Source organism: Heliangelus exortis, chromosome 3 (genome assembly GCF_036169615.1).
Source record: "Heliangelus exortis chromosome 3, bHelExo1.hap1, whole genome shotgun sequence".
Taxonomy (NCBI): Eukaryota; Metazoa; Chordata; class Aves; order Apodiformes; family Trochilidae; genus Heliangelus; species Heliangelus exortis.
Genome location: NC_092424.1, coordinates 34,889,443 through 34,909,884, shown reverse-complemented (window position 1 = coordinate 34,909,884; position 20,442 = coordinate 34,889,443). Strand labels below are relative to the sequence as shown.

Below are 20,442 nucleotides of genomic sequence, written 5' to 3'. Positions count from 1 at the left end.
GTCCTTTGGCAGAATTCTGGGAGGATCCAAACTAAGTTTAGACTAGAAATCTGATAATATATTATTCTCTCTATCTACTGAAATAACAATCCCACAAACTGCATTTATTTTATGTTTAAAAAGAACGTTCTTCAATGTGTCCACAAATGGGGGGAAGGGAGGGAAGACTGGTGATACTCCACAGCAACAAAATTAAAACAGAATTTTACCTATGAGGATGAGTGATTCCCATAGCTGTAGGTTTCAAAATTGTTCATGGTCTGACCCTAATACACAGTACAACTAAGAGAAAGAACTTGACTGCCACCTCTTTCATCATTAGACAGGAAGAACGGCTCTGTTATTAGCCATTCAGAGAGAAAAAGACTTCTGTGCTTGTCCAGAGGCAAGGATTACCAAAATGTACCTATTCAGTCAGCAGAGAAGAAAGAATAATAATAAAAAAAAAAAAAAAAAGAAAAAAAAAAAAAAGAAAAAAAAATAAAAATGACACGAGCTTTAAAGGTTCGGGCAGGCTGGGTTTTACTGTGACCTTGATCGGCTCTTGTTTGAGTAAATAGGATTTGGGATGAAACATTAAAACTGTTTAGCAGATCTTTTCAAACCATTTCAAACTTTTCTTATGTTGGTTTATAATATAACCAGACATGCTTGTAAATGGCCACACCTGCTCATTTCCCTGGGGATGGCCTGATCTCTGCCTTTTCTAACAAAGAACGGATAGGAGAAAAAAAATCAGTCTTTCTTGTTGCAAAACAGAGTGGAAAGTCAAAATCTTTCTCAAGTTTGTCCCATCTGGTCAGATTAAATCTTTGATCACCCTGGAGACCACATTAATGTTTGGTCTCTACTACCGTTTCAGAACAGCTCAAAATACACAGGTAGCAAGCAAAATATGAATTGCTAAGCAGGGGACGTTCAACATAAACAAAAAGTGCATTGGCTTGGGATTTCCACGGCTAGTCAGAATATAGGAAGTGGCCAGTAAAGACAGACATAAATATGTTAGCTATTTTCTGTCTTTTTGCTTAGTGTCTTGAAAATATTTTTTCACAAATATATATCCCCCAAAGTATCACATCACTAGTCATAAAGAAGCAGCTATTGGCTTACAGTCTATGGCACTGATGAGACAAAACAGAAGGAAAACAGAAGTAGCTTGTAGTCTAAAACTGGAGGAATCACAAACAATGTCTTAACAAAGCTGTCCCCTTTAAGAAAAAAAAAGCCCTCAAATTCACAATAAAACGGGGTTGTGTGGCTGTAAAAACAGAAAACTTTTTGTTAAAGCTAGGTGGTATTTTTAAAGAAATGTTAGCCGGAAATTTTTAATCTTTATTTCTTTTTTATAATATAAGCTATGCTGATCTGGAAAACTATATTCACTTGGTACTGTATTTCTGGTGTGAAAAATGCTGGCTGTAGAAATGCAGTCCACTGATAATTTAATTCTTCATGTCACTTGGAAGTCGAGGAACTCTTATTTTACTGACTGAAAAAAATATAAATTTTTGACAAAAAGAATGGCTGACTAAGTATCACCTTGTGCTACATCCAAGGCCTCTTGCTGGCTGTCTGGCTGCTCTTTTGTAGGCAAAAAAGGAGCTGAACGCTCTCTGGCTCCTTAGATCTGGCCCAACAAACGCACTGCCAGTCATGCACATGGATCCAGCTTAAAACCCAGTGTGAGCCTAAAAGAAGCTAGTCAAACTGGCACCTACTCATGCAGAAGGAGATAGATTTGTCATGACAGGCTGATTATTCAATGTAAAGAAACAGTTTAGCTTTTCTAATCTGGTACAAATACATCTTTCTCAGAGAAAAAAGTAAAAGGTCTAACAGTTCAAGTATTTAAAGTAAAGAAACCAACAAAAAAATTGTAACGTCAAAGTGAACCATAGGTATTTGTGCTAGAGCATTCTGCAAAACAGCCCTGCAGTTCTATTCAGATAAATAAGATTTAACTCATTTAACCCTTTGGTGGCTGCCCATCTCATGACGATCAAGGCAAGCACTTCTATTTCACACTGCACTTGGCTCTATGGCAAGTTTTAAGGACAGGCTGAACTATTTAACTCCAAATACTCCTTCAGATTTCCTCCTCACTCACCTGCACAGATTCTGAGAGCCAGGTGCTCTCCCGGCAAACAATGCGAGGGCAGCCTTGCCTACCAACAGGGCTCCCAAGATCACTGAGAAAGTCAACCTTAACCAAAAGCAGCAAACAAAGCCCTCTGCTAACTTCTTCCCTGGAATTTTCTCTGCTTAGGCAAGTTTGTGCTATCCCTCATCTGGGAAGTATAATTAAGGACAACAATCACCTAAGGCGTCAGGATGCAGAAGCATGTTACGCCTGTCACCACGGCTGTCACTGCTATTGGCGTTACCAACAAACAGGGGCTCAAGTGTGCAGGCCCGAGAAATATTCTGAAATAGTGCCATCATCCAGACAGGGAATAACGTCTGATCTGAGATCAATAGGTCTAAAGATGGTATTTTTTGAGCCTCCCCACAGCTGCGTTACAGACAGAAGTTAAAGAAGCTGCTTACTCATTGTAGGAGTCAACATTCATTGAGCTCCACTTAAGGGATTTTCTCTTGTGTAAACTTGACTTTATAATTTAAAAAAAAAAAAAAACACCAACAAAAAAACACAACCAAAAAAAAAAAAAAAAAAAAAAAAAAAAAGGTGGCGTTATGAAACAAAGACTTTTGGCAAGTGTATGGGACGTGTAAGCTGCAAAGCAGCATCTTTCCGACTGCCATCCTGGGAAGCTTCCTTCTCAGGCGGGCAACCCCGTGCCGGGAGAGAGGAGGACGTGCCCTCCTGAGGAATGCTCCCGGTTCACTCCCAGCTGAACAAAGCGGAGCAGGCTGCAGGGCGCCTCCGAAAGTTGTTGTTCCCCCCTCCTCCGCCCCCGCTTCTCTTAATTTTCTGGGGAGGGTGCTGGGATCTCAGTCTGCTTGCATGTGATGAGAATGGAGAGAACAAGTGTAAACCCTGTGCCTCCCTGGATGCTGTTTTGCTGGGTTTTTTTGAAAATGTCCTGCAAACTGCTGGCAGCTTGTTTTTAATGGAAAATACCAATCGCCTAGGATCTATACCTAGCCTTTTGCCAATAATGAGAAAACTTCACCTTCTGTCCCCAGCAATTCTTAGGAAATCTTTTGCTGTTATTCCTACAAATCCAATTACAGATTGTTGAGTAGCTAGTGGAGTAAGCTTATTGAGGAGTGTCACATCACTAAGTCGTGCGTATGTGTTTCAGTTTGTAATGTGGTCTGAGCCGCTGTAGAGGTGTCAACTTAAAATGCAAGTAAGTAGCAGAACAGGGCTAATCCCAGCCACTACTCCCCTGCAGCCAAATTGTAGCGCAATGAATGACAGTGGAAATGCAAAGATGCCACTGTGCTTATCACACACAGCCAGATGGTGGACCTGGATCAATGCACACATGCCACGATCAATGCATTTGATAAAGAATTAAGAAGAAAACTGTACATGTTATCAAAGAACTTGTACATGGCATAATTATGATTCTGCATGTGCTTACTGATGATATTGGAGACTCAGAGGCAGGTGATAATGAAACTGATAGGAAGAAATAGCTTAAAGGCTACAGCATATGGCCTCAGCACTAAGAAATCTTGTCAAATAGTTCAGAAAGCTTTTTTAACTGTTATTACAGGCTGCTCATAGTGCAAGCTGGTGGCAACGTTTTAATTTTTTTTTTTTAAACCTCAAATGTCAAAAAGTTACAAAAGCTGTACTTTTCAGAATGATTCAGGAAACAATTAAGATGCTATTGTAATTTAAACACAGCAAAAAACCTTACAGGTAGAGAAAGTCTTCACAAATTTTTTGTGGGGTGGTGGCTGGGTGTTTTTTAATGTAAATAATGATGCATTCCCTGAATTAACGTATTTAAGACCTTAAGGAGGCTTGTGGCCGTTTTAGCCAATGTATCTGGGTAGCAATTTGCACCTGGCATCCCAGTTCTTACAGATACAGTTTCGATAGTATTTCTCATCAAATGTAGAGTATTCCCCCATTACCATTTGTGCTCTGTCAGCTGCATTACAGTCACCTTGGATGTGAAAGCAAGTAATTAAAAATTTGCGGAAAACAAAACGTAAAGTAATAAAAAAAGCATATACATTTATAACGCATAAAAGGTACCTAAAATACAAATTCTCATGCTCCAGTTGATAGATGAGCTGTCTAATCAACGCCTGGACGTAACTTAAGTGCTCTCATTAGTGTGAAGACCTTCAGGCTAAATAAGACTAAATCCCTTAAAAATTGCTTCTGCAATAGAAAAATCCTCCTTACCATTTTCTTCTGCCTAAATCATATCAATTAAAAAGAGAGAGAGAGAGGGAGGGAGGGAGGCATTTTCACATGACTTTGTTTTAACTGACACTCAAAAAACTATCTTCTGAATCCAATTTAAAATGTTTCAGCAAAAAAGTTCATTAGCAATCAAAGAAACAAAAAAAATCACGCTGAGCTTAGTTTCTCTTTCGCTTTAAACCTGGATCTTTAATCAGCTCTAAGATGTACAACGCCCGTTGAATCCTTTACCTTAACTTTTTTTTTCCAACTCCAAATATTTAATCAACATTGCAGTTTTACATTAAATAATAAAATTTGCCAAAACGAGCCTCCAGAAGATTGCAGCATGGATTTTATTTGCAGCCGGCTGAGGAGGGACACCCCCCGCCCTCCCACCCCCTCCCAATCCCGAATTTCAATTTGTCCTGACAAACCATTGGGTATTAAATTCTAAAGGCATGCAGAGTGCATAAAGAACTGATGGCTTGATTAGCTCTTGTGGTGCAATTGAAGGAGCTGTCTCTCTCCCCGCTTCTCCATTTTGAGAAACACTTTGATCTCCGTTCAAGTCAATTCATGAACATCAACTGACAAGACTGCATGAAACACCCCAATGGTTAGGCCCAAACTCGTAGCAAACTATTTGGTTTCATTAAGGCTTCAGGAGAAGTGACCAGTGACAGTCCTTTCATTCAGAAGCCAACAGGCAAGTGACTATTTAAACTTTAATGTGCACAATGTACTGCTGAAGGCTGCTACACCTATAGTCAGTCACTCAAGTATGAATGCCTGTACCTACTATTTTGTGACATGTGAACTCCTACATGCAGCTGCAGTCTCATTAATGCATTTGCCCAGATTTGTTTGCAGGACCAAAGAGATGATTCACAGTATTTCTGGTGGGAGAAACAACTGTATCTTCAAAGGAAGGTAGAACAGCAGGTGCTATACAAAAGGCAGCAATTAAAAAAAGAAAAAAAAGATTGCATTTTTTAATGCAGCAGTTTACTAAACATTTGCACCAACAAAGACATATTATATTATCCATTCCGGCTGAAAACATAAGAGAACTTGAATCGTATCACCTGCAAAATGCAGGGTATTCAATTCTGGTTTGAACTTTGCTACAGTAAACTATTTACACATCACTTTTCCCCTTTTTTACTTGCCCTCTCCAAAGAGTCCCACTTCAAAGAGTTCATTTTTGCACCAGTTCCTGTCAATGCAGGTCAGAAACACTAAAGTGGAAAGTGGCTGCAGTGCCGTGGCACAAAGAGTCTCTGCGGCTGAAATCAAACAAAGCCCAATTAAACTAATCATAACGTCCCAGTGAACACAAGGAAGCTCACCTGGTATTTCTGGACTTCTTGTGTGAATTCCCAACTCTACTCGGTACTTGGTACTATAATTACCCTGACCAAAATACTGTGAAATTACTGCTCTGATCTACTAATGGCTGCAAAAAATCAAGCCGTTGTGGTTTCATGCCAAGGGGCCGTAGCAAGGTGGCGCAATGCTTTCTGACAGAGACGACAACTTCTAAAAACTCAAAAGGGAAAATTAACGGGATGTGGTTTATGTTGCCAAGGACTGTTCATTAATTACCAATTTAATCACTGCTGGAGGCATGACATTACAAAAATCTGGCTGAAAGTTCTAATAGATTATGAAGACCACCTAAGAAGAGTGACCAAGAAATGTACAAAACAATTAATACTGTTTCACTGCTATCAAAGACACTCAGATTATTTTACATCAAGTGAAGCAAAAGAATTAGTAGCTTCACAGTGCCACCACTAGGAACTGTAAATACAATGGCACACAATTAGTAATGCACATGTGACTTTTCGTTCAAGGCATATATCCTTGGGAAAGCCAGAACATGATAAGGAGAACAAAAGAAACATTTTTAAATGAAATGAATAAAGATTTTAACTCTACCCTTGTGCATGCTGAGCAATAACAGAATAGGCAATGCAAAATACAGCTCTAAGTAATGGCGTTATCATCCTGGGATTCACAACAGTGTGTGCTGAACATCCACACAGAAAACCTCCACAGTTATTAGCAAGGATAGAAAAAGAGCATTCCAGATGCTATGAAACCCAGGTCTTGCTTTGTACACAAAGGAAGAGCTCTGGAACACGGAGACCCCTTTTTTGCTAATATTTACAATCAGAGAGAAGATGCTTAAGTTTTTGAACTAATGTTGTTCAGACAATCTTAAAATTCAGTTAATAAATTGACAGCCTATTTCTGTGAGCGTGCAAGTTAATGTTATGGCTGCAGACTGCACAGTGCATTGAATTTATAGCCACATAATAAAAAAAACATTTACTTATATATCTAGGCCAGATGCTTAAGTGGTGTAGATAGATACAGCTTGTGGAAATAACAGCAATAATATTCAGCTGGGAATCTCAAACATTTATATCTAAAACTCAGACTGTGTAACATTTGTCTTGCATTATCAAAGGTTACACTTTATTCATTAAATCCCTCCTGGTATAAAACTGACAGTGCATACTAATTCTTCCTAGAAATGAGTTTACTTGCACTAATTGATTTATTTTCCCAGCTACGTCAGGAAGATGTCTATAGCAGTATTTTTGTACAGTGAAATATCACATCTTCACAGTAAGAAAGTGCTCAAACAGATCAAATATGAAGTCAAAAGATGGAGAACCTTCTTGGAAAGTTACAGATTATTTTTGGTTTTATGTATTGAGTAATGTTAAATAAAACAACTTGTTTGTTCTTGCCATCAAGGAAATGAGATCAGGATATCTCAACCTTAGTGTGTCACAATAAAGAAGTAAATATCAGTTCAGTTGTGGTTTTGAAGTGTTCAGTCAGCAGGTCTAACCTTCATTTAAAGTAAAGTATATTGTTAAAACAGCTATAAAACTTGGAATGCTCATGAAATGTAAATACTATACAGCATAGTCTTATCAGCTTAAACCATATTTAACCACTTTATAGTGGCGCACAGACAAGACATATAAATGAACAACAGGGAATAAGTTACCAAAGCTCAGGGATTACCAAAATAATGTTCAATCTTTTTACCAATTAGATGGTAACTGCTTCTTTGTAATCTCAGGAAGATCTAGTGATCATATCTAAATCTGGTCACAATTACCAGCAGGACAGACCAGTCTTTTTTCGATCAATATTTTTCCAATTAATATTAAAAGACCAAGGTTGCCATCTGCAAAGTCCTGCACCTCAATAAATTCATGTTAGATGTTTAATTAATAGGGACCAGCTTTACTCTCTCTCTTTTTTTTTTTAAAAAAAAAAGAAAAATAAATGGGAATAACTTGTGAGTGTTTCCTTAAATGAATTAACATTACCACCTCAGTCACAGATTTATTTTCCAACTGAGATTGAAAAAAGCAACATTCTAGTGATAAGCTAGATGACTTTCCTAATGCAACAGAAGTAGGGATGCTGGTTTCATGTAGAAATAAAAATTACTGAACAAAGCTATTCAGTACTCATTTTCAAGAATCAGTTAAAATATTTGGAGGAAAAAATATTTGCAATGCTAACCTGAGCTTAAGGAGCCTTTAAAAAAAAATAAAATATCCTGGTTTTGTTTCTCCTGTCAGAGATTCACATTCTGTGCCACTTTTGGTCATGTTGATTAGAGTTTACTTTTCTGTCACATATTACAGCAGGACAGTTAGGAGCTTTATTAGCTCAAGATGGGCAGAGTTTTGTGGGACATGATGAATAAAAGGGTACATTTATTAAAGCTTTCCTCTGAGCATTTAAAATAATGCTTTGTTTTTATTTAATTGTGGCTGGCATGTGAAAATGTATACCAACAAAATTAGGGAAAGAGCATACAACTCATCTCCTTTTGGATTTTGCCACTTTCTGAAGCTTTTTTAAAAAGACTTCAATTTCCACTAGCCCACTGTGGATGCAAAAAAAAAAAAAAAAAAAAGTTACCATTTTGCACTCAAATATTTATGAAAATGAAAAGTAATCGGCAAAACAGATTGACACCTTAAGTAGAAAGAGCTTATTAAATATGAATTAGATACAGCTGCAACAAGTCCTTTGAGCAGGGGAGTAATAAAAAGCAATATTCTGAGCAGAAAGAAACAATCTCATGGCATAGCCTGCTGCCTGCTGCATGCAGACAGTGTTTGCATGTTTGGAGGTAACAACTTTTGGTGAGGTACTTGGCATCTGCAAATCCTACTAGTACCCACTGCTTTTCAAACTGTTTTTTTTAAATGTATATTTGTGCACCTATAGCTGTCATTCAACTCAAATAAATATGAAATAATGGTAGCAGAGAGAGACAAAACCGAATCTCTCTCCGTGCAGAAAGCAGGGTAGCGACAGTTGCATTGCAGCAGAGCAGCGGTGTAAGGATTGCTCTCTGTAAAGCCCCCCTTCAGTTTATATCAAGTTAGTTTTAAATACTTAGTGTATAAATGGAGTCTCCCACAATTTTTAGTGTAGTCAACCTCAGAATGCTGCTGTAAAGAAGGAATTACTGTTTTTCTATTTCACAAGAGGCAGAGGACAGAGCAATTCCCTCTAGGTTATCACGCTAATGAACTCCTGCATACCAGAATCTATGCTAAATCCTAAACATGCAAAATTTGAGGAGCCCAGTCCCACACCTAGATTCACCAAGGAGGAATCCTTAGCTCAAGCAAACCCCAAATTAGGAACAATTTGGGGCTTATCTTAGGAATGAAAACACATCCTTTGCCAGATGAGCACTATTTTTAATTAATTCCATGCTATACAGTGTTCTCTGGTAAAGCTATCAAGTTGCAAAAACTACTTAAACCAATACGACACATGATTTAAGAGATGCCAGAAATAATCCTGAGCACAGTCTTAATTTTTGTCCCACTCTGTATCTGTGAGATACAGAGCCTTGTCAGGGCACCCCCTTTTACTTTTACTTTCTGCTGATATTCAGTCCAGATCTGAGCTCTACTCAGTGGTATTCAATACTTTGGTTTACTTTCACTGTTCAATATGTAAGCCCATAAGTATGTAGCACCATTCTTTACTCCACAATATTCAAATCTTGCTCTGTGGACAGAATTATTAATTTCTTCAAGGGCTTTTCTATAGTGCTCATCACTACGGTATTTAAGTGCCTCAAAAGCATTAATCACATTCCCTTCGCACAACACCCTGTGGTGGTGTTATTACCCTGTTCTTCGGATGAGAACTGAGAGAGAGATCCAGCTAAAAGGATCTAACACTGGGTGCTCACTCTGGGAAGCCTATTACCTGTGCTCTTTTCAGTATACTAAGCTTTATGCAGCCCTTTATGTGTCTCAAGCACAGCTCCAATTGATTTTCCCGACATACTCGGATACATCTGCAAATCAAACCTTTGCAATCCAAAAAGGAAGGACGCACAATTAATGATCACTTGGAGGAAGTTTGGTTTAAAAGACCTAGCAGTGCTGATCAGGAACTCTGAGGCAAAGGCAGCAATGAATTTAATTCTTTCAAACACCTTAACCGTGACCTCACCCTTTTGCTCCTTGCAATTCCTGCTTCGTTTTCCCCACACCTTCCAGCTTCTGCAACCAGAAGGACAGAGGTCCTCTGGACAAACAGCCTTCTCCATCACCTCAGCCCTCTGAGCTAAATGAGACACAATTGCTTTGGGGAAAATCGTATGTGATCACATAATTAAAGACTGCATCATAATGCATATATACAAAGGAGGTTACTTAAAGTTGCCTGTGCATTTCTTAACTCCTAATTCCATTCTCTGAAATCACACAAACCATAGCCATTTGAGTTCACAGAGTAAAAAGACTGCTGCAGTAAATTTCCATTCTTTATGTGGATCGGTGATTAAAGGAGAGCAAGATGAGAATTTTGCTACCAGCCTTTGCAGATATTCGCTGACAGTGGAGTTTTGCTGACATTCAAGAATTATGGTTTACACTCCACGTTTAGCCCTATGACTTCTGATTATTTCCCACTTGCTGTGGTCCCCTCTAGCCAGCTACTTCGCCAGTTCGGTTGCACAGACCAGCTCCAGTCTCCTTGCCTTTCCAACATTTCATTCCAGCCAAGCTGCTGGAATGCTAACAACCTGCTAACAACCATCACTACAGGTTGATATTTTACAGCATCTGGTGGGAGCAGATATGTCCCTTCTACCTCTGTGATATTAATCATGAGAAAAGGTGAGTTAAATAAAAATGACTAAGCTAATAAAAAGGCTCTCCTGGTTAAAAGCTAAGTGATTACAGCTGCTACACCAGATTGGAAATGACAGAAGCATCTCCTGAAAGAGTCACTACATGCACACCTACATCAAGAAAGCAAGGAAAAAGGCTGAGCTGTTTATAAATCTACCAGAGAGAAAGGGATCCACGAGAGGATCAGTAACTGTTCACAGAGCTCTTAAGCTAATTCTTCCACCCTCCAGAAGGCTGCATCAATTTTAAGGACGTATCTATGATCCTTCCAAACCAGGAGCATGTTTTCAAGGAGCTTCTGATCAATGCTGTCTCTTCTTAGACTTCAAATACCTGCCTTCAGGCTTACATACCTCCATACAGCCTGGCATGCATACAGCTTGCAGACTGAAGGCTTCTGAGAAGCACTAAATGAGCAGACCTAAAAGTGAAAAAACTCCTACCCCACTGCAAGTAGGAAATCAATGGGAGAAAAGGAGATAATATGATACCAGTAGAGGAAGCAACCAGAGAATGACAGGACTAAACCAGATGGGTTGAACAGGAATGAAAGATGATGGGGCAGAAGGCACAGAGGGAAGACGTCAAAGGAAGGAAAGAGTAAAGACAGTGGGTATTAAGAAGAAAAGTTAAAGAGGAGAAGAGGGGAGCTATGGTCAGGACAGACAGCTGAAATATAATCTGAGAGATAAAAGAACAAGATGACAAACTAAAGAAGGGAAAGAGGATACAGCTTGAGATGGAATGAGAAATACATGATTCAGAGAAAAATGGGATTGACTTAACAGGAATAAAAGCAAAATCAGTGCCAATCTTCTGCTCCTACAAATTCATAAACTTCTAAGTTAAAAAAAAACAAAGTGAAGTGAGAATACTGACATGGGCCAAACCCCAGAGCAGAAAAATAAGAAGATGGAAGACCATTGCAGCAAAAATAAGACTCAAGAAAAAGGGGTGAATAGCCAAGATAATGGACATGTCATGGTAAAACAGGTGGTACTACAGCAGAGGTAGAGATTTAAAAAACAGGAAAAAAGAAAAAAAAGGAGGGGAAAAAAAAAAATATATATATATATATAAGCAAGCCCAGAGTATCTGACTACTGAAAAAGATAACACAGCACTGGTCCTTCCAGAGGAAGGGTGGGGTCTGAAGAAGGTCTATGGTATTTGCTCTGTGCTCTAGAGGAGAAAAATGAACACTGTTTTTTCCAAAGAAGATTTTCAGCAAAACACATCAAGCAAGCGCATACCAAGTAACCTGCATTTCTGACCATGGGACAGACATGGAAATTTCCTTTCTTTTGTTGACCTCAAGTAGCGATACAACCCCCAGCACTGTGTATTGTTCTCACTTGTTTACTAAGAAAACAGCAATTCATAGTTCTCATATGACAAATGTAAAGTGGTAACAGCAAGGCCTAGGAGACAAGATTTTCAAAAGTAATTAAAGACTCTGCAGACTTCTTAGCTTTGAGAGGGTGACTGACTTTCAGTTTACACTCTGAAGGACTGGGCTGTTTAAAGCTCTTTTTGTGAAGCTATTGCAAAAGTGCAATTGCCAACGTCAAGAATTACTTGTGAAAGTACTGTCCTTGGACTACCTCTTTAAAGTTATCTTACTTAAAAAATTAGCCTACTCAAATTCCCACTGCTAAATGCCGATTCTCATTATCATAATGCACCACTTACTACACATTACTGCACACCAGACTGACACATACAACACTGGTTTGAGTCAAAGTCCTTATTATCAATCTTAATGATCTAAAAACACAGAATAGAAATAAGTCTTCCCTATTTTCTGACAAAAAAAAGCAGGCCTGTAGTGAACTGGCACAACTACATCAAATGGAAATATCTCACCTGTATGAAGATGAAATATGTTAAAGAAAGAGAGAAATCAATGTATCTTTTCTATTTCTATTTATGCTGATGCATACATACATCCTCATTCAGAACATACACATGTATGAAAATGTATATAACACGTATAACATATGTATATGCTATATACAGCCTTATATTCTATATATTATATATCAACTTCATATAACACATGGAATCTAAATACTATATCAGTCTCTATTAAAGAAACCCTCCCCCTCAATGTATGTTTTCTACTGAAAAGCATTAGGAGAATGTTGAGCTTGGCAATTCAAGCACTGAAAATTTAAAGAATGTCAAAATCACACTAGCTGGCATTTGTTGTCATTTTATATAGTCTTTAACTCAATAAGACATGCTTTTTTTCCCTTCTGGATACTTGTTTTTTTTCAGTGGCCACAACTGACAATGTTCAGTGAATGAGCAACTCTTCAGTATCTCACTTAACCCTCATCTTTCACTGTCTGCACTATATCTTGTTTAAAATACATTAAGCTTTTATCTGAATACAGAATTATAAATTTCCTCCAGAGCATTTCTATGACACTCTTCAGTATAATTTCTAGGAGTTGCCAAATTACATCTTCACAATATCCCTCTAAGCTAAGGAGCTTTTGCTATTTTTATGCAACAGTCAACTCAAGTCAAGAGTGCCCACAACCTGTTTGCTCAAGAGTGCCCAGGATTTCAGAGAGTCCAGGACCATTTACTGCCAGTATGGTTTTCCTTGGCTTGACTACAGCTGAGTGCATTCAAAACTTCCAAGCATCTTGGGTTGAAATTCAGAAATCAAGGAATCTGCCACCTACAGTATGTTGGGTTGGAAGCACTTTCCCAACATTGTAAAGAGCTGCTGATGGAGGAAGCAAGAAATTTTGTCTCTGCAGACCAACCCTGAAGGATCGCCCTTCTCTTTCCTGCAGGTTTCTAATTAAGCTTTCAGTTTCTGTAATAAATGAAATAAGGTCCCATGGGTAATGTAATCTGGCTGCCTCTACTGCACAAGCCTGACTCTTGCCCTGAGAACTGTCCCCAACTAACCTTCAGCTGGTTTTCATGGCCTAGAGAGTCTCCATTTCTGTCTAACTTCACATAGCCACCTGCCTCCTTGCCATCCTTTCCAGGCATCTCTCCTCTGCATGCCAGTGGGGCAGCTCTTTTTCCTCCTGTTTGGATTTCATCAGAAAGAGTTTGAGTCTAAAAGGGAAAGTTTTGCTTTTCAATACTACAATCTGCATCAAAATGGGCCCTGATCCATAGAGGAGCAATAGTAAATGATGTTCTTGCTGTGCTGTGTTCATACAGTCAGTTCTTACTGTCACCAACTTTTCTGAACATTAAGGCTCTCTGACTAGGTTGTGCTACCAACACAACTTTGAGTATTTTGAAGAGATTCTTCAAAGGGGTGAAGCCTTCTTCCCATATGGCATTTTTTTACATGGATAAAACCTTTATCTAACCCAGTTCAAGAAACAGCTGAACATGTTTTGGTTTTTTTTTTTTGAAGGAAAAAAAAATTTAAAATTACCTCAAGGCAGGGAGCTGACGGGGAAAATTTCAGCTCAAACAATGAAATCCTAGCAAAGTTGTAAAACCTTTGAAAGTACAAGACTGTAAAGAAAATGTTAGGCAACTTTAATTACAGCTGTTTCTGCCTTAGTAGTTGCCTATAGTATCCCTCCTCTAATGCCATTTTCTTTACGAGAAACTAATTACAAAAAAATCCAAAGTGAATTTTATACTAAAATATACTTATCTAGGAAAAATGAAATACAAAGTAATAAAAACTTGCTTATATATCACTATGTTGTCATTATACAAATCAGACTTGTCTGCATATATGAATATATTTTGAAAAACAGGAAGCATTCGTTTGGGGAGAAGGGTTGTTAAGAAAAAAAGAAGCACAGCACAGGTCCAAGCCAGTTAAGGGAATGAAATGAGACATGTAAATTGCCGTCTTCATTTTTTGATTGTATGATCCCATTTATGGGAACCCATTTATTAGAATCTTCCCCTCAGGACTAGGCTCTGAAAGATGTGAATAAGTAGAGTCAAGCCTTTCTCTGTATTGGTATTTTTCATTTACATTCTCAGTTACATTTACATTCTCAGTTGCAAGTACAGTCTCTATTGCATAATATTTAGAATCACAAAACCCGCACTGGGAGGGTTTGCATAAAAATTAATTAGCTTTCATCTCCAGAGGGTTTGCATCCTTCCAGGTCACCATGGAGGCCACTGGAGGTGCAACCGTAGCTGCTTCAACACTGGAGCTTGTTCCCCAGCTCCACTTTCCCATCTCACCAGCATAATCAACTTTGGTGATAAAAAGGAATTATTCCACCAACTCTTTTATAAGACTGTCACAAGCAGCTTCATTCACTGCAGCCACACTTATGAAGCACCAAGTAGCTGACATCACAGGCTCAGGGAATGCATTTACATTAAGTGAAACAAGAAAAGTAATAAAAAATAGCATAAATTACTACACTATCATTTAACAAGTAACTTTTGGTTTTTGCCCCATTAAGAACAGTAGTGCCAATCACAGAAGGTGCCCACAGACCTCTGCTTCCAGTCAAGTCTAAGGGATTGGCCGTAACACCAGGAAAAACAGGCTTTGAAAGTGAAGAGTATCTGACACATGAGAGCAATTCAGCACGGAAAAGATCTATTCTGCAGTGACATGCTCCCCCTCCATAAGTATAGGCATACATAATAAACTTTAACTATGTAAACTGCCATAGTGGCCAGTATTTCTTACATCATTCAGCTGCTTATTGCGGGCTGGGGCGATCGTGTTGGTTAGCTGCTTATTCCCTGCCTTTAAAGCTGCATCTCTTCTTGCTTGTTCAAGCAGAACTCTTGCTCGTTCTTTAAGTTCTTCCTGTCTTGACAACATTCGTTGCTTAAAAATAAAGAAATATAATTAACAGCAAGGCAGCCCCAGGGTACTTAATGTTTATACAGTAGTTAATAGCCAGAAGCCTTCCTATATAATAAAGGTCAGGAGTCACATGTATTACAGCTTCATGAGGTGACAGAGCATTCTACAGAAATTAAAAGTAAAGATGATCAAAATGTAAAATTAAAAAGAAGTCATAGGCCTTTATAATGTAAATAAGACTTCTCTTCCCTCCCCTTAAAACTTAATTTCTATCAACGTTTAATGCCTTTAAACTGCAGCTGTGGAAAAAAAATAATTGGTTTCATGGAAGCTATGTTAAATGTGCTATGTGTTTACTTATTTACTTTAATATGTATGCAAATACAATGCTTTGTTGGCTACTTATATAGGTATCACTCATTTATAACCTAAACTGAACACAAAAAAGCTGAGTGCAAGGCAAAAGGCCTGGAAAAATATCTGCTTCTACTTCTATTGTGCATGTCCACAAGAAAGTCCCTTCTTCATACCTGACCAACTATATTTCAATATAACAGAAGGGGGGCTTCTGCATAGTCACCATGAGCAGCTCATATATATGTATATAAATATATATATATACACTCCAAAGTGCTAACTACTCCAAAGTGCTAACTACTTTGTCAAGGTCAGCTCTGAAGACTCTGGGAAAATCCATCTCTAGACCTTTACACAAGAGTACAGCAAGACAGATGTTGAAGGTTGTGCTCCTAGAACATCCATGTGGAAATTGCAGTGGCTGAGTCTAACCATCAGTTGAGTGTTCCAGGTTAACACTGAGGCTCACACTTGAGATTTTCCTACCATAATGCACAGAAGATAAATGTACAGAAGATAACAGACAACTGTCTTTAAAGCCATGCTCGGAAATTTATACATTTGGTATATTTTAAGCTAATCAAAATTTTATATTTTTTTAATACGGATCAATTACTAGATGTTTTTCCAATTTTTACTTCAGCATGCAATACTCAGTAGAAAGATGGCAAGGGCCTTGAAACCATCTTCTTTTAGCTGCAAAAATTAAAGTAGGAAAATTCATATAGATGTATTTTTCCTGTAATGGCTGCTTTTCAGCATCACCTATTTTCAGCCAAAGCTCAACAATAAAAACGTATCACCCACCTTGCCATTTATACTGAAGATACAATATAAATTACAAACATGGAGAAAGAACTTGAAGAACATCTCCATCCTGACTCACAGGCATACAGGAAGTTTAAATTTCTTACCTGGGCTGTTTTGGCAGTTTGATCTGCATGATTTAAAGCACTTCTGGCATCATTGTCAGAATCAGATTCTGTTTGCCTTGGAGAAGCATGAGTTTTCTTTCCAAGTTCCATCTCCTTGTTATAGGGGTATCCAAGCTGAGTAGGAGATAAAGTCAGCTTTGTGACAGGTGAACCAGGATCTGCTCTTGTGCTCTCTGTAGATCCTATACATCCCAGCTTCTCTTGCTCTGAGAAACCAATGGTACTGTCTGAGCTCTGGTGTCTCCTTTTGTCATTATCTTCACAAGCAACTGTGGGAGACACATCCTCTTTTTGATCACTGACATGTGCCAAGTCACTCAAGTCTAAAGCATCAGCTATCAGCAGTTTCTTCCTTCCCAGCGTGGGCTGCGCTTGTGTCGCATCGGTACATTTCCCGTCTTCAGATGCAGAAGTCCTTCCAGAACTCTGCTGGGATTTTTGTGCATCTGTGTCACTTCGAGTCCTGCGAGAAGAAGGGGAAGCTGTGCTTGGGCTTAAATGGTCATCGGGAGTCTGATGCTCACTCTCAGATTCGCCAACACCACTGTCATTTACAAACACGGAGTCATCTTGGGAAGCAAAGTCTGCCAAAGCACTGTCTGGTGGGTGCAGCCCAGGCTCCCGGTTCAGGTCGTTCAGCTCTGCGTAGAATTTTTCCTGGTCGACAGAACTGTTTGTGTCCGTTTCATAGTTACCCACTTTATATGTGCTTTTACTACTGTTCTCCTCTATTTGAACCACATTTAATTCCTGGCCGCAGAAATGTGCCCTTATTTGATAGAGATAGGTCATAACAGTCAGCTTGTCAGGTATTGCTAACAAAACCATGTCAGAAGGTTCCAGCAATCGTGATATTCCTAAACTGGCAAACCCATCGTATGCCTTTAAAAACAGAAAAAATAAAGATTACACCACAGCAGTTTCTTACGGATCATAACGTTTCAAGAATTTCAAAGTTTCAGTCAAAATAAGCAAGCCTACAACATCCCCAGTATTACAGGAACAGTATGGCTTCAACCTTATTACTTTGTATTCTTTTGGCTTCACCACAGTATATTTTTTGTTGCACAATCCAATATGAACCCACCGATTTTTTCCTGGTGATTTCTAGATATCTCCCAGGGTATCTTCATAGCAATGCAAATTAAGAAAATGTGACCGGTAAAGACACCCAAATGGCATGTTTTAAATATTTTATCATACTATAATAAAATCTTTGCTTACTCACAATGATGCTACTTTCATGAGCAAAAAGATGCTTATGAAACTGCAACTTAAAAGCCCTTCTGTTTGCAGTAACAGAACCTACCTGTATCTTGAATGGCTCTCGCTTAAATACCAGGAAACAAGCAAATAAGAAAAAGTGTAAGAGATGGACCAGAAAAAAAGCAGCTAAGGGTGGCTTCTTAAGATAAGGAACAAAGATATAAGAAACACGACGCTAATCTATCTTGGGCTTTATCACTGGTGATCAACCTTCTACCTTCTACTGGTTCTGCAATTGCAGTGATTTGTATTGATAAAAAACTATGTCCAGATAGTGAAAAACACCACCACCACACATTACTTGAAACAAAACATAAACTATATTAATCCAGTAAATAAATGTATTTTTTAAACATTTGTTGATGCTGGGTTTATAATAACAGGAGAATTTCATTCTCACTTAACTTTGATTTCTAAAAGCTAAACAGTTTGCAAGCCTCCCACTTTGTGAGGCCACATTGTCTTCTTTTTGCTAGCCCTTTATGTGAGTGGGCTTGGTGCATCAGGTTTTTCTAGTTTTGAAGAGTTAAAGCTGTTTCTCAATTTACAATTAATTATTACTATCCTGGATTAACCCTGGAAGACAATATTGTGTTTCAAGGAAGCCTTAAGAAAAAAGGCCTCCTGTTAGTGTAGATGGACTCAGTCAAAGCATTTGGACTTCTCTCCTGGTAATTCTGCAGCTCCTTTCCACCCTCTGCTGAAGGGGTCCAAAATGTTCATAGAAATTCCTACACTATTTTGAACAAAACCAGATTCTAAATTCAAGGCATGCACAAGAACCTGTCCTTTTGCAAGGAAACAGTAACACACATCATTAGCTTCCACTTTATCCCAGTTTCTAATTTTTCTTAATTTATTTAGTTTTAGATATGTGGAAGAAATAAAGAAAAGAGAAATTACAATTTTTTTTTTTAATCCTCTTGGTTCTCATAGTAGTTAATGTCCAAGGGTTAGAACATGGGTCTGGCCTGGCAAGCTCCCAGCAGACCAAGTTATTTTGCTTGCTCTGAGAAAAGGAGGCTCTTTCATTCCCATTGCAATGTCATTCCCAACTCAAGTGTCAAACAGCTTTTATTTCAGTCACTTTTCAAACTCTGCTTCTCAGAGGTGGAATTTATCTTCCCAAAATTTTGTATGCTTCACCTTACACTCAGGTACAACTTGCCAAGGCATTTTTAGTGAAGTAATTTTCATATCACTATAAGAAATGGTTCACAGAATTTATCTGGACATAGAAATTACCTAGCTAATTTTTTTTTTTTTTTTTTTTTAGCTCTTCTGGCTTGCCCTGTACAAAATGATTTGGCCTAAAATCATTGCTGGTTTCTGATGGGGTATCAGTTCTTGGGAAGCTTCATCATAAGCTTTTATAAGCAGCATGGAGTTCCAGGGGGAAACACTACTACTGTATTTACTGGTAGAAAGCTCCAAATAGAGCAGAATAGCAGGAAAATGATGGGTGGAGGGGAATGGAAAGAATTCAGATGGTTGAAGAGGGACAGCTGTCATTTACTTGATCGTGGGACAAGAGCTGGAGGACAGGATCAGGCTGGATATTTAGAAGAGGGAAACAGGAGAGGTGGAAGGGAACAGAAAAAGAGGAGTTAAAGGAGAGCAGTGCAGGGATTTGGGTGGGGGGCTTAAGCCATGGCAGGTACCAGGAATGAGGAATATGCATATGCCAGCAGAAAACAAGCCAAGTATGAAAAAGTGGTTGTTGTGTTGTGTTGTGGACCAAAGGTAACACCAGGATTTCTTGTTTAAGTGGGTCAGTGCTGATACAGTGCCATATATAACCTGTTGCCTCCCACTGAAGGTAGTGGAAGTTACAATCTGAAAAATGAAAGGACCTAAGGATGGGCTTAGCAAATCCACAGCAGCCAAAGCCCACAGACATGACTTTGACCTGAACTCTTTTATACTCTTAATTTCTTATTTATATGCTAATAAAACTATATCCTAAGAATATCTCCCAGGGTCTGTAAAATGAAGCTGGAGACAGTGTTTCAGAGTTGTCAGGAAAGGCACTGGCTCAGATGAGTAACACTGCAGCAGAAGGACTAAATTTGGAATGATGGATATTCCTAATTGAAGCTGAAATCACTTTTTTCTGTTTCATCACTTCTTCTAGTGATGCTTGGGATTAAACACAACAGTTTCCCACTGACGCCAGGTACTGTGTTACATCCCCTCTCATTCCCCTTCTGGATGATACATGTTCTTGCTTCTCTGCTTTTAAAGCACACCCAGACACCTAGACAAGTACACAAATGCAGTCATCAGTTCTGTAGATAGCAATCATGTTCTGTATGTGTCCATACAAAAATTCATGATGGGTTCTCCTTCAGTGTTAGGAATGTGAGGAGCTTCCCAATAACTGCAGCACAGTTAAAAACGCCTGGTGTTTTTAAGTAGTTTGTAACTAGCTTTTAGCATGGTATTAACAGTCAATTTTCTTAGTCAAAATACATTTTGTTAAACAAAGACATAATTGAGCCTTGTTTTTACAAATGTTTTTAATGCATTTTTAACTCTGTTCCTGCATGATCCCACCACCAAGGTC

At 38.5% G+C, this 20,442-nt stretch overlaps 1 protein-coding gene across 14 annotated transcripts in view; it reads right to left on the bottom strand.

Moving 5' to 3' along the window:
• The window catches only part of EHBP1 (EH domain binding protein 1), a 224,372-nt gene that overhangs the window by 57,114 nt on the left and 146,816 nt on the right, over nt 1-20,442 (bottom strand). For all 14 annotated transcript variants that reach the window (XM_071740117.1, XM_071740116.1, XM_071740118.1 and 11 more), the window contains 2 exons: nt 16,590-17,492; nt 15,196-15,339 (listed from right to left, as the gene is read on the bottom strand). In XM_071740117.1, the coding sequence (XP_071596218.1) occupies nt 15,196-15,339; nt 16,590-17,492 (1,047 nt within the window). The remainder of the gene's footprint in view (nt 1-15,195; nt 15,340-16,589; nt 17,493-20,442) is intronic.